This window comes from Phyllobates terribilis, unplaced genomic scaffold, assembly GCF_046119375.1.
Source record: "Phyllobates terribilis strain yellow unplaced genomic scaffold, ASM4611937v1 Scaffold_9__5_contigs__length_417890890, whole genome shotgun sequence".
In the NCBI taxonomy this organism is placed as follows: domain Eukaryota; kingdom Metazoa; phylum Chordata; class Amphibia; order Anura; family Dendrobatidae; genus Phyllobates; species Phyllobates terribilis.
The window spans coordinates 204,844,879-204,859,940 of NW_027362769.1; the positions used below are offsets into that span (position 1 = coordinate 204,844,879).

The 15,062-nt window shown below is 43.5% G+C and overlaps 1 protein-coding gene across 2 annotated transcripts in view; it reads left to right on the forward strand.

Moving 5' to 3' along the window:
- CCP110 (centriolar coiled-coil protein 110) overlaps positions 1 to 10,946 on the forward strand; it is a 33,575-nt gene extending 22,629 nt beyond the window's left edge. For both annotated transcript variants that reach the window (XM_073647603.1, XM_073647604.1), the window contains 7 exons: positions 704 to 820; positions 940 to 1,041; positions 1,785 to 1,901; positions 3,590 to 3,669; positions 4,656 to 4,718; positions 5,916 to 5,975; positions 7,456 to 10,946. In XM_073647603.1, the coding sequence (XP_073503704.1) occupies positions 704 to 820; positions 940 to 1,041; positions 1,785 to 1,901; positions 3,590 to 3,669; positions 4,656 to 4,718; positions 5,916 to 5,975; positions 7,456 to 7,531 (615 nt within the window). In that variant the 3' untranslated portion in view covers positions 7,532 to 10,946. The remainder of the gene's footprint in view (positions 1 to 703; positions 821 to 939; positions 1,042 to 1,784; positions 1,902 to 3,589; positions 3,670 to 4,655; positions 4,719 to 5,915; positions 5,976 to 7,455) is intronic.
- The last annotated feature ends 4,116 nt before the right edge of the window (positions 10,947 to 15,062 follow it).

The window sequence follows — 15,062 nt, forward strand, 5'->3', positions numbered from 1 at the left end:
AAATGATGTGCAAATGGTAAAGATTAATTACTTATGTTCTGTCTGTAGCTGTAAGATTTGCAGTCTCATCACCATTTTCCTAGTATTTAGTATACTGAACTTCAAACTTGTAGATAGTAAAGTGGGTATCTCCTCTGTCCCCCTCCCTGTAGTACAGGATGTCACTTGTCACCCTGACTTTCCACTTTGTCTCCTTGTCTTTGGGAGGGGATTGTGTTTCTCATGCTGAGCAGTAGATTATGTGTAATCAGTGAGCAGCAGATAGAGTAATTTCAGCACTACTTTACAATTTGTAAAAGAGGGGTATGCAGAAAGCTATAAATACAGGTAAAGTCAGTGAAAAGGGAAGTATTATGGTAACTGTAGTCCTTCACCTTAGTAATTCCTAGTGGCATAAAAACAAAGGTCAAGATAACGAGTATTAAAAATTACATCTGAGCTGCAGTGTCCTCATCTAGTAATCATTCACACATACACAGGTACTTTTGAGTATTTATGAGCTCAGAAAACTCCTTTACCTACCCTTGCTACAAATAATCTATACTATTGAACGCTTTTCACATCTCTTTTGAGGTTATAATGTCCCTTTCCAGTTTTATTTCTCATCTCTTTCCCCTGTCTGCTTCTGGACTCTATGATTTCTACTGCTGTCACCAGTGCAAATGTAGAACGGAATATTTATATTTGTCGCTTCTCATTCAAGGTTTACAGTCCCCAAATGCAAAGAAAGTTTAGTAAAGTGACTGCGCTGGCCAAAGGTTTCCTGACCCGGAGAATAATGCAGACAGAGAAGCTGAAGAATCTGAAGCAAACCGTGAAGGTAGGTGTCACTTTTTCCACCGCTCTGCATGTGGGTTTTATACCAAATTGGTTGATTTTTGCATTAAGCTTATTCTTTTTAACTATATCACTTTTTTTGTTGGCTTTTTTGGGTATTAGGATACTGCTGAATTTATTAAAACATTTCACACGGAAGTTCAGCCGAGCAGAGGACTTGTGTCGGCACAGGACGTGTCTCTGCAGGAACGAGTCGTTGCTCAGGTAAGTGACGGGCAATGCTTTGATCCAAGTTTATTCCATTCAAATACATCTGTGGTTTTCTAAATTTCTGTTTTTTCTCCCCTATTGTTATTACACAGATATTTAAGGGGTTATCAAACTCTGTAGACCTGATTTGGGGCATCAGAAAAGGTGTACATTATATATTTGGCTGGTTTGTTATAAGGCACATACCCAGATCACATCTGGGTACTTCTGACATCCCTGTCAAGTTTTAGATGTAAGTTGGAGCATGCTCATTCTGTTCTGCAACTAAGAGCCTCAGTTCTTGACTGTGGTGGAGGTCCCAAAGTTCAGATCCACACCGAATCTAAGCTCTCATTATAAAGTAATCCCCTCAGTCCATTGTCTCATAGTAGTGAGTAGTAATCTAGCCCTGTTCAAACAATTGTGCACCTCGTCACCACACACTTGCACCTACGAAGCAGACATTGTCACCATTGTCACATGCTATATACAGTGCTTACAAAGACTTGCCCAATGTTGATCTGCTTTGTGGCCTCAGTTTAGCAGATCCTTGGAGGGTGCAGAGTCACTAAGGACATACAAGAATAGATACATGAGGCTGAACCAGCTAGTAAACTCTGTGGCACCATATGGTGAAGGCCGCCTGTCAGATCCATTAGCCAAGCAGCTGTCTGACCCAAATGCTGTCCGTCATTTGCAGATCTTTGGTCGTCATGATGCATGTGCCAACTAATGTAGAACTTTTGCATTGCTTCAAGCTTCGGGCGGCCCTGTATGAAATCCATGATATCTTCTTTGCAATGGATGCCGCAGAACGGATGACTATTCTGGCTCATGACTGGGAACTAAGACGAGAGAAGATGCTCAGACAGATGGTAATTACTAAATCATCCAATGATATTAAACAATTAGCATTGTTTATTTCAGTATCTAGTCACTATAAAAAGACAGGATTAATGCCCTAAATGCTTGGTAAGTGAGCGGCTAGTGCCTCCAGAGGGAGAATGAACAGCAAAGGTGACGGCACATGAGCGACCACCTCTCCATTAATAATAATAATGATAATAATAATAATAATCTTTTTATTTATATAGCACCAACATATTCTGCAGGACTTTACAATTCAGATAATTTACAGACATTATCATCACTGTCCCCATTGGGGCTCACAATCTACATTCCCTATCAGTATGTCTTTGGAGTGTGGGAGGAAACAAGAGAACCTGGAGGAAACCCACACAAACACGGGGAGAACATACAAACTCCTTGCAGATGTTGTCCTAGGTGGGAAGATGTGATATTGATCGGTGTGGGTCCGAGTGCTGGGACAATGCGGTATTGATCAATTGGGTCCCACCGCTGGGGCGATGTGGTATTGATCGGTGGGGTCCGACTGCTGGGATGATGCGATATTGATTGATGGGATCTGGGCGCTGGGACAATGTGGTATTGATCGGTGTGGGTCCGACCACTGGGGCGATGCGGTATTGATCGATGGGATCCGACTGCTGGGCGCTGTGACAATGCAGTATTGATTGGTGTGGGTCCGACTGCTGGGGCAATGCGGTATTGTTCAGTGTGGGTCCGACCGCTGGGGCGATGCGGTATTGATCAGTGGGGCCCGACTGCTGAGACAATGTGGTATTGATCAGTGGGGCCCGACTGCTGAGACGATGCGGTATTGATCGGTGGGGCCCGACTGCTGGGACGATGCGGTATTGATCGGTGGGGACCTGCACTGATCGGCAGAACGAGGGCCTTTTATTCCTGTTAGAATGGGGGCCAGTTGTATGCTTGACCGCCGCTCTGTTCATTCCCCTGGGGGCTGACGAGTGCTGTGCTTGGCTTTATTTCGTGGAAGCCCATAGAGAATGAATGTATAGTCGAACAAGGCACTCCTGATTGAAGGTGCACAAGTAGGCACCCAATCCTTAATCCAATATATGAAGAACTTGGCACTTGAGTATAATGCAAAGAAGTAATTTTAATTGCAGCTAAATTACTTCTTTGCACTATACTTGAGTGCCAAGTTCTTCATATATCGTAGAGAGTGAATGGTGCGGCGATTGGGCATCCGACCCGTATCTCCATTTTACAATGGGCATAAAGTGCCCCATTGGGGATAAAAGTTCCCCGTTCTGACGATCGGTGCGGATCACAGCGCTTGACCACCCACCAATCAGTAAGTTATTGCCATTCCTATAGACAGTTGATACCTTGTATTCATGGGACATCCCATGTAATTCACCAAACAATAGCATGGAGATATAGTCTATTTTAAAGGGGATCACGGACATTAGTTAAAAGTAGTTTAATAGTTAGGCAACCATTGAACGAATGATCGTCTGACACGCTGACGCTGATGGGCACAGTTTGGGCCATGTTGGCTGTTAGTCAATCAACCTCAAGCGCTCAGTTTTCCATATGATGAATTCTCCACAACTAAGCTGTCCGACTGACTACCACAATAGTTACTGATCATACAGTATATGCAGACATCTCTGTGTGTTATATAAATCACTGCTGATTTATTGATTAAATGTGTTTTGTTTTCCGACAATAGGAAAAAATAAAGAGCCCTCGGGATAGGGTGGCCTTATCCTCGGCAACTCAGAAGTCTCTGGATAGGAAAAAGCTTACCAGGTAATTCCTATACACATAACACTAATTCTATTACAAACCAAGCCATCTAAGGGGAGGTGCACATGACGTTTTTTAGCACTTAAAAAATGCTAAAAAGAATAAACATATGCACTAAGGTCAAAATAACTTGCCGTGTATAAGTGTAGTCTTTTTGAGCTTCTATTAACCGCTTACTGACCTATCATTTCCAGGCTCAGATTTTGTCCCTTTTTGATATATTGGCACCACATTTGATATGCGCCAGTCCTGTGGTACAGACTGTAATTATGGCGTACATGAATATTCGTAGTAATGGCCTGTCTATCATAGTACTTAATTCCTGCAGTACTCAGGGGTGTATGCCATCCGACACTGGGAATTTGTCTACTTCTATTGTTTTTGAGCTGACGTCATACTTCTTGCTGGGTTAAGCAGGTGACATTTCATGGGAATTTGTTTGAACATGACTATAAATGTCTGCTTCAACTTTTGATCATAAAGTCCGCTCTGTTTCTCTGGTCATGTGACAGGAATATTTTTGGCACTTTCTGCAACTTCATGAAGTCTTGTATGTGGATCAGTGAGTTACTCGCCTGCTAGACCAATCCCCCTCAGACGGAAATTGATTTGATGTAGCCACCTGTGGGGTCAGGGCTATCCTGTCACTTGATGCCAATGTAATCTGCTGAGTTGGATGGTCCTTTCTTTAGGCACAGGTGCAATGTGTCCCTCACCTTCCTGGGACTAGCCGGCTGTGATCAGCAGATAAGACATGATGGTGTCATTCCTGTCTTATGACTAAGAAAAAATGGGATTTGGTAGCCAAAATCTTAAACTCCTATAGATGAGTAATCCATGCAAGACATTTAATGCAGAGGACCAGTATTGGCGATCAGTCTGCGTTTAGATAATTAATACTCCTATTTTCCTGTTTTTTTATATAATGTATACATTTATTCTAATTCAAACCCATTTGCTTATCCTCCATCTGTCTGTATTTCTTTTAGGGCAGTAGAAATTGGAATGTCAAATAGGAAACCTATCCCAAAACCCAAGGCCCTGGATTCCAGGTGAATGAGAACTACATACATGGGGTTTCTACATTTGTACACCTCCTCTTAAGCCCCCGTCTCACATAGCGAGATCGCTGCTGTGTCACGGTTTTGGTGATGCAACAGCGACCTCACCAGCGATGTCGCTATGTGTGACACTTTGCAGCGATCAGGCCCCTGCTGTGAGGTCGCTGATCGCTGCAAAATGTCCTGGACCTTTTTTTGGTCGTTGCCCTCCCGCTGGTCAGCACACATCGCTGTGTGTGACCAGTGGGAGCAGCGATCAGGCTGGTAACCATGATAAACAGCGGGTTACTAGGGGCGCACGCGCACTTAGTAACCTAACCTCCCGCTCACCGTAGCAGAGTGGTAACCATGATAAACAGCCGGTTACTAGGTGCGCGTGTGCCCCTAGTAACCCACTGTTTATCATGGTTACCAGCCTGCTCCTGCTTCAGCAGACTGGTAACCAGGAGCAGAACATCGTGGAAAGATTCTTTCCACGATGTCGCTGCTTCCCTGATCGTTGGTGAGCCTGCCTGTTTGACAGCTCACCAGCGACCACATAGCAACGCAGCAACGATCCCTGACAGGTCTTATTGTTGTCGGGATCGTTGCAGCGTCGCTAAGTGTGACGGGGCCTTAAATCACGGTATACAGACTGTCTTGCCTCTCTGCCCAAATATCTTTATCTCTCCTTCTGTGATATTACAGGTTGGGGGAAATTGATTTATGTGTAGTAAATATTGCATGACCTGATGTTTCAATTAATAGGCTGCTTGTACAGCGGTAACCTCACGTGATCAGTGACATTATGCATGGAAGAGGTTTTCTTTTTTGTCTGCACCTCCATTCTAAAGTTATGCTCTCAGGAAAAAATGGTGCAAATTTTCCCTTTAACTAATGGGTGTGTACCATAGAATTTCTCTGTGGGCGGTTTCTTTTTCTCCTCTATGACACTGGCCAATTAAAACACAGCCACACCCACAAAAGTCCTGTGGCATACCCCCAGTTAGTTGAAGCGAAAATTTGCACTTTTATTCTTTTGGGGCATAACCGAGGGGCACAGAAGAAAAACAAAAACTGTTCCAGAATCAGTGCAGCAGTGGTGATTGGAGGAGCTAGTCAGTATTCATTAAAATTTCCCATGAAAAATCCTCAAGTATACCTTCTAAAGTGTAGAAGCTTCACCGCTTCATATTTTGTTTCTAACAGAATCCTGCAGCCAAGCCAAGGACAAAATGCACCAATCAATAAACTACTTTCCAGGCAAGGGTAAGCAATCCTCAGCGAGGTCCTGTTCTGAAATTACGGGAGATGGGTCTGGGTGCGTTGGCGTGAGGAGCTGATTGTTACTCACTTTCTGCCCCAGAGCCGTCCCTACATGCAGATTACATACAGACGTGTAAACCGCTGTGTCCACAACTAAAAACACTTCAGTGCTTCTATTGTGCCTCCTCGGGTAGTGGCCACGTACATCAAAAGTCTAATCGTCTGAAATTTGTTGGAGTTAATGTTTCCCAAGTTTTTCTTCTTTTTTAATTAACAGCACCGCTCTTGTGCTTAGGTTGTATCAGGTATTGCAGTAAAGCCTCATTCAATAACAGACACAGGCCAGGCACAAGGTGAGCACTGTCTGATATTGAATGGGACTTCTGGGGATAAGGGACCCTAATCTTTTTTTTTTATTATTTTTCAAAAAGTTGTATGTAAGATAATAGTGTGCACATTTTAATCATTGTCTTTGTATAGTTATAGTAATAGTGCACACAAATAAAGAAAGTAAAAATACAGGGGAAAAAAATATCTAACATCTTTGCTGTGGTTTCATCCGCAAAATGTAACATTCTTGCTTATATCCTCAATTTAAGTAAAACATAAAGTCATAAAGTAACAAGCTGAATGGAAAATGAGGAGAGCGAGAGGACGGCTTCACTCTGGACTGGCAGTGATTTACATACATTTTATATTAACCGTGACATACACTCGGGTAGTTTTGATATGGACGCAACCTTGCCAGAGAATCCCTATTTAATATGTACGATCATAGGTTTGGGCGACGAGGGTCTCCGTTCTCATCATGTGGACCTTCTGGATTACCTGCTGTAGTTTAGTGATTGGGGAATGACTGGGAATTACTGTATGATTGACTATGAGCATGGATCAAATATACCTTTTCTTTATACGAGATGGGTACTACTTTCCATGAGAATTTGATCTATGAGTTGAAATCTCAGGAGTTTGCCATTTCCAAATGTGTGTTTGCTTAGACATCTTTGGGTCACCCAACTCCTACAGCCTCGTCTCTGAGATCTGAGTCTTGAGGACCAGATTCTCATAACTAGATTCTTACAAAGGATTCACTCTTTGGACACTAGACAGTTAAACAAAGTGAGCTTCACTTACACTCCCAAGGTAAGTAAAGCCTCACTGAGCTCAACTGCTTATTCAGTCTACATCGGTCAAACCCGGAGATTGGCTGCAAGCGCTGTAGGCGTAATGTGACCGCTGCAGCCGATCAACAAAGATGGGCAGCACTGAACCTGTGAGAGTAAGTAAAGCTTAGTTTATTTCCTATGCGCTTAAAAATAGATGAAAGGGGATAAACCTTTTAAGCCCCATCGTTTACAGCCCACAGTCCATTTTAAAGTCCCCAAAATGTGTATCTAATGGCTGCAAAGTAACAGAACCAAGAGTAATATTACTAGTATTGTGGAATATTTAACCTTCTTTTTTTGTCTGGTTTTATTTTCAGGAGCATCTGCAAAAAAAATCCCAAAAAAGAAGCCAAGTGTTGTGACAATTTACGAAGGCAGCATTCTCTGGGGTGAAGGAGCAGGAAGCGGCCATTCTTATGTCCCGTTGGGTTTCGCTGTCGGTGGACTTGGATCATCACCGCACGCTCCATCCCATCTTGCACGTTAATGCTGATTAAATTACTCCAGAGTTTGTTTTTTTTTTTGCTTTTATTTAGCATGATAGGCAACGCAACCTCTCCAAGATGTGCTCATTTACACTTGTACGACTATTGGTAGGTGCTTTACTTATTTGACTGTGAAGTTAGAAAATGATGAATGTTCTAATGACTCAAGTTGGATCCCAATAGAAAAAAAAAAATGTGTTCTTGGCCAACCTGTACAATGCATGGACCATAAAAATGGCAAAAAGGATCCTATCCTGCTTTTGAATATTCTACATATTGCTTATAGTAGTGTTCTACAAAGCAAAGTTATATGTAATAAGATATTTGTTGCACTCTTTTAGCGAAAGCTCTTTATAAATTATCACTTTTCAGGAGCACAATTAACAGTAGAATACCACAGGAGAAAAATCAGCCTATTTGGAGAAATCTGCGAGTACCTTGGTAGGTCACACTTGGACGTCTCGCGTGCATTCATTACAACTTGTAAATTATTGCTCAAAATTGCGGCTCTTGAATGGTTAAGTCTGAAGGGCGGTGTCTATGAATAATTGACAGCAGGCGAATGGAGGAAGGCTGTGCATCACTGATTTGAGACCACCCTTTAGGGCGCAGTCAGACGGCCATATAACGTGGACGACTATGCTTGGACTGGCCGGCGGCTCTCCTGACCCGAGCGTGACAGCCTATGTTTCTATGCAGCTCTCGCGCTGTGGTCAGGAGTCCGAGCATTGCGATGCAATCGTTGTCTGTGTTGTAGGGCATCTGACTGCGCCCTTAGACTTATAAACCCCACATAAGGAGAAATTTGAGGTTGTATTGAATCTATATTAACCAGCTCCTCCTGCACTAATCCATGCAGCACTGTCTGCTTACAGACCTACCTTTTAAAGGAGCCTGTTACCTGGTCACACCCTTTTAGTTAGATCGTCTGTTACTAACTCTTAGGTAAACTTCTCATTGAGTGCATCTTCTAAACTAGCCCATTCACTATAGTTGCAGTGTCTAAATTAAGGTGCCCCTTGGTCTGGGCTAAAAGGCACCACAAATTCACATAAGGCTTATGCAGTCATTAACACCCTTGCTTTCCTAAGACATATTGCAACCTGAAAAGGTCTGTCCTGCACCATGTAAACCTTAAAAAGTGGCGGCATATCATTAGGATAAATGATCGGCTGGCATCCGCGGCCGCATAGCATTACACTGTTCTTTTCACAGGTCTCTGTACTGGGGCCATTCCTGGTCGTAAACAGGAAAAAAACTAGTGGATGCAGGACTGTGTCCCCTTTCTCAGTAGCAGGTGTCACAGAGGTAGGACCCCTACCAGTCATTGTGATGGATGTGCTAATAATAACCCTTCGCTTACTGAGATGCAAAGAGAACCTGTCCGCTCTCCTAACGTTTTTGTTTTTTTTTAGTAAATACTTTTATGCCCCATTAATTAATTTAGGTTCATTTTATTATTTTAGAACTCTACATTGTTCTGTTCCTCCATTATTCCTCCTTGAAATGTGACTACATGTCCTTGCACACTGACACTCTCTAAGCAGTGTTGTAGGGTCAGACTATGTAAGGACACATAATACTAAAGGGGTCACAGCAGGGGGCGCTGTTGTAGGGTCAGGCTCTGTAAGGACACATTATACCCAAGGGGCAGCAGCAGGGGGCTGATGTTGTAGGGTCAGGCTCTGTAAGGACACATTATACCCAAGGGGTCGCAGCAGGGGGCGCTGTTGTAGGGCCAGACTCTCCAAGGAAACATAATACCCAAGGGGCAGCAGAAGGGAGGAAAAACCTAACTGCCAGTGTCAGGATGTAATCTATGGAAAATTATTGCACAGGCCCAAAGAGAATTCTTCACAGCTACAAAAAAGGGGCAAAAATACAAAACCGTAAAAAAATATGTTTCATTAAGAAGATAAAGGCTTACTAATGAGAAGAAGGAAAGAAATAGGCAGCTTTACTGGAGGAATATACAACATTACATAAATATATAATGGACATTCCAATAAATAGTCAAAGCTGTAAAGATACATTACACGTGGAGGACATATTGAATGTAAAACTACAATGGGGTGAGAGAATCGGCCAAAGGATATGTAAAAAGCCTACGAAAGGCTGTAGTGGTAAGACAATGGTAACGCCTGAGGTACGTAGTATCCATAATTAGTGGTTGGTAGTATCTGATACAGACTGGAGGCAAGAACAGCCAAAGACTGATAACACTTACTGTATATACATCCAGTATATGACTATGTCAGTCACAGTGCTCGATGGGGTTAACAGTACCCACTATCTAAGGTTAGAAACTGAGTCAATGAATAGCCATGCTGAAGATGAAAAACCAGCCCTCCGGGAATGGCGCCAACCCCGACGCGCGTTTCGGTTACACCTTCACCCGTAGGAATCGCCAAATTGACAAGAGGGATGGCATCACCCAGTTGTCAATTTAATCATACTTTTCCAGGAGTAATAATAGGATTGGCATAAAGCAGATTTCTAAGTAAAGATTCTCCAACAATATTATTTGATGGTGAATGTATTTATTAAAACAGACATGTCGTTTCTGCTTTTGTTGTGAGCATGCATGGTCCATCAAACTGGATGTAAGTAAAACAAGAAATGTATTTATGTCCCTCGTTTGTGCTCTCCGCCTATTTCACATTATTTTATGTATGCTACTTATTTGATGTTTTTTACTATACTCTCCTGAAATCGCTGTGCTCCGGGAAGGGAAACTTTGTGCAATTTTCTGGACCATGTAAGATGTTCCCTGTTCTTAGAATTACAGTGATGTCTTGTCACTCCACTACTATGACTAAGTACTGCTTGTATGTGAAGGATCACCACTTCCAGGAGCGCAGACACTAATATGTTACTCTACGGTGAATGCGCAGTTAGTACAGACTCCATTTACTATAGTTCTGTTATACTGGAAGTAAGAGACAAATCTCCATAGTAAATCGACGCTGGACAACACGGGAACGTCCCGGTTTTGCAATGCTGTCTGTAGCCGAGATCACACCTCCGGTTTCTATAATCTCCTTTTCTATAAACGTTTTTACATTTTTTTTGTTATTTTTCTGAGGATTTCCCCCCCAACTATAATCTCCCCGTGGCCTTTTTTATTTCTTTACAAGTGCCAGAACATTTTTATGTACATTGTATTTATTTATACATATTTAATTTACAGCTGCATGCAAACTGGTTTCTTTTATAAAGTGTATTTATTTTTGTACATTATTTTGTATGTTCTTTTTGTTCTTGTTCGTGCTTTGCTTGTTTTCTTAAGAGTAATAAAGTTTTTATTGTGAACTGTTTAAAAATTATTTGTGTGGCACTGTTTTAAAGAAAAAAAACCAAACCCTTTACATATATTAATAGGGCAAGGGAATATAATAAACTTTGTATTATCTCTTATTAGAGAAACCGGCTTCTTTCTCCGCTTCTTTCTCCCCCCTTCCCTCACCTCTTGAACTTTCCTCATCTAATCATTGTGAAAACCAGCTCAAATCCACCTTTCTCTAGACTAGATGGACTGTTTGGCTCACTCAGGTATCAGGTTACAGCTACATAATAAAGTATACTTGACATAGTCCAGAGCTGGATTCACAGCCACAATGCTTGGTACTGCTTAATCGTTGAATGTCCAGATGCTGAACCCTCTACTGATAACTGGAGCAATGGGGCAGAAGCACTCAGCAGAGCTGTTCATAGCACAGTACTAAGAGATTAGCCAGGGTGAGCTGTGCACAGACCCATAGATAATGTTCACACAAGACATATATGCCGCTTGCTTTATTAGCAGCATTGTGGATGAGATTTGCCTTGCAAAGAAAATCCGTAGTGTTAATTGACCGCCACTGCAGCTTAGACTTCTGCCATAATTATGCTGTGGGTTTCAACCTTGGATTTACTGTTTTCAATGCAATCCCTTGCTGTTTTTGTAAGTTTGCCCACTGACAAAGACATGAACAGTCTATAAGTTTAAGGATAGGTTAATTTTAAAATTGAGAGATCGAATATCCAAAAAAAAATCAAGAAAATCAGATTGTATAAATTAGATACTTAATTTTTTTTGCATTTTGCAGTGAGAAATAAGTATTTGATCCCCTACAAACCATTATTAGTTCTGGCTCCTACAGACCAGTTAGACGCTCCTAATCAACTCGTTACCTGCATTAAAGACAGCTGTCTTACATAGTCACCGGTATAAAAGACTCCTGTCCACAGACTCAATCAGTCAGACTCTAATATCTTCAACATGGGCAAGAACAAAGAGCTTTCTAAGGATGTCAGGGACGAGATCATAGACCTGCACAAAGCTGGAATGGGCTACAAAACCATAAGTAAGACGCTGGGTGAGAAGGAGACAACAGTTGGTGCAATAGTAAGAAAATGGAAGAAATACAAAATGACTGTCAATCGACAATGATCTGGGGCACCATGCAAAATCTCACCTCGTGGGGTATCCTTGATCATTAGGAAGGTGAGAGATCAGCCTAAAACTACACGGGGGAACTTGTTAATTATCTCAAGGCAGCTGGGACCACAGTCACCAAGAAAACCATTGGTAATACATTACGCCTTAAAGGTTTAAAATCCTGCAGTGCGCGCAAGCAGGGCCGGCTCCAGGTTTTTCTGGGCCCCGGGCGAAAGAGTCTCAGTGGGCCCCTTTAACACATACCACGATTCATGATGCACAGATACCGCAGAGAAATCTATATATATCTATATATATATATATATATATATATATATATATATATATATAGTACAATGCAAAGATTTCACTTCTTACATTAAATGACCGATAGATATTGTAAATTCCACAATAGCTCAGAAACCGGCGAATCCTCGCAGCACACAGTGCAGACCGGACAATATAGTCCTCCATACAGTATTATGGGCCCCATTATATATTGCTCATAACAGAATAATGACCCCACATAGTCCTCGTACAGTATAATGGGCACCACATAGCCCTCCATACAGTATTATGGGCCCCATATATTGCTCCATACAGAATACTGGCCCCCATATAAGGCCCCATACGGAATACTGGCCCCCATATAAGGCCCCATACGGAATACTGGCCCCCATATAAGGCTCCATACAGAATACTGGCCCCCATATAACGCTCCATACAGGATACTGGTCCCCTTATAAAGCTCCATACAGGACACTGGCCCCCATATAACGCTCCATACAGGACACTGGCCCCCATATAACGCTCCATACAGGATACTGGCCCCCATATAATGTTCCATGCAGGCTGTTACCCCCCACATAATGCACTTTGCAGGCTGTCCCCCCCCCCCTTTATAATGCCCCATGCAGGCTGTCCCCCCCCCCCCTTATATTGCCCCATGCCGGCTGTCACCCCTCCTCTTTATAAGGCCCCATGCAGGATGTCACCCCCCCTCTTTATAAGGCCCCATGCAGGATGTCACCCCCCCTCTTTATAATGCCCTATTCAGGATGTCACCCCCTCTCTTTATAATGCCCCATGCAGGATGTCACCCCCCTCTCTTTATAATGCCCCATGCAGGATGTCACCCCCTCTCTTTATAATTCCCCATGCAGGATGTCACCCCCCCTCTCTTTATAATGCCCCATGCAGGATGTCACCCCCCCCCTCTCTTTATAATGCCCCATGCAGGATGTCACCCCCCCCTCTCTTTATAATGCCCCATGCAGGATGTCACCCCCCCTCTCTTTATAAATCCCCATGCAGGATGTCACCCCCTCTCTCTATAATGCCCCATGCAGGATGTCACCCCTTCTCTCTATAATGCCCCATGCAGGATGTCACCCCCCCTCTCTTTATAATGCCCCATGCAGGATGTCACCCCCCACTCTTTATAATGCCCCATGCAGGATGTGACCCCCCCTCTCTTTATAATGCCCCATGCACGATGTCACCCCCCCATATTATGCCCCATGCAGGATGTCACCCCCCATATTATGCCCCATGCCTCCATACATTAAAAAAAAAAAAAAAATCAAATACTCACTTCCCTCCTCCTCACCTGCTGCAGCTGCTCGGGTCCAGACTCCAGCGTCGGCGGCATCTTCCCGCTCTGCGCTCCCTGTGACGGCTCAGGGGGAGGGCGCGGTGGAAAGACGTCACCGCACCCTCTGACCTGAGACGTCACAGGAAGCGCAGAGCAGGAAGACGGCGGATCTGCGGAGGAACGGGGAGAGGTAAGTATCCGGCTGCCGGGGCCCTGAGCAAGCGGGGAAGAAGGGCGGGCGCTGACACCGCTCTCCTCCGCCCATAGCCCAGCGGGGTGCGCGACCGCCAGTGGGCCCCCCTGCCTGCTCAGGGCCCCGGCACTTGCCTGGGTGCGCCGGGTGCTGACGCCGGCCCTGCGCGCAAGGTCCCCCTGCTCAAGAAGGCACATGTGGGGGGCCCGTCTGAAGTTTGCCAAAGAACACCTGGATGATTTTGTGAGTTATTGGGAGAAGGTGCTGTGGTCAGATGAGACAAAAATTGAGCTCTTTGGCATTAACTCAACTCGCCGTGTTTGGAGGAAGAAGGATGAGTACAACCCTAAGAACATCGTCCCAACCATGAAGCATGGTGGGGGAAGCATTATACTTTTGGAGGTGCTTTTCTGCAAAGGGAACATGACGACTGCACCATACTGAAGGGAGGATGGATGGGGTCATGTATCGCGAGATTTTGGCTAACCACCTCCTTCCCTCAGTAAGAGCATTGAAGATGGGTCATGGCTGGGTCTTCTAGCAAGACAATGACCCAAAACATACAGCCAAGGCAACAAAGGAGTGGCTCAAAAGGAAGCACAGTAAGGTCATGGAGTGGCCTAGCCAGTGTCCAGACCTTAATCCCATAGAAAACTTATGGAGGGAATTGAAGCTCCGAGTTGCCAAGCAACAGTCTCAAAATCTTAATGATTTAGAGATGATCTGCAAAGAGGAGTGGACCAAAATTCCTCCTGACATGTGCACAAACCTCATCATCAACTACAAAAAACGTCTGACTGCTGTGCTTGCCAACAAGGGTTTTGCCACCAAGTATTAAGAGTTGTTTGCCAGAGGGATCAAATACTTATTTCTCATTGCAAAATGCAAAAAAATTATCTAATTCATACAATGTGATTTTCTTGATTTTTTTTGGATATTCTATCTCTCAATGTTAAAATTAACCTACCCTTAAAATTATAGACTGTTCATGTCTTTGTCAGTGGGCAAACGTACAAAAACAGCAAGGGATCAAATACTTATTTCCTTCACTGTATATCCTGTAAATTCGCAGCATTTCCACAGCAAAATCAGTGCGATTTGGTGCTGATTTTGCCTCTATACGTATACCCATAGACTTCTATGAACTTTTACTCCACTAATCACTCTCATGGGGGTCACGGCGCTTGGGTAAATGATTTTATCACTTTTAGCTATTGGTGGTAGTCTCAGCA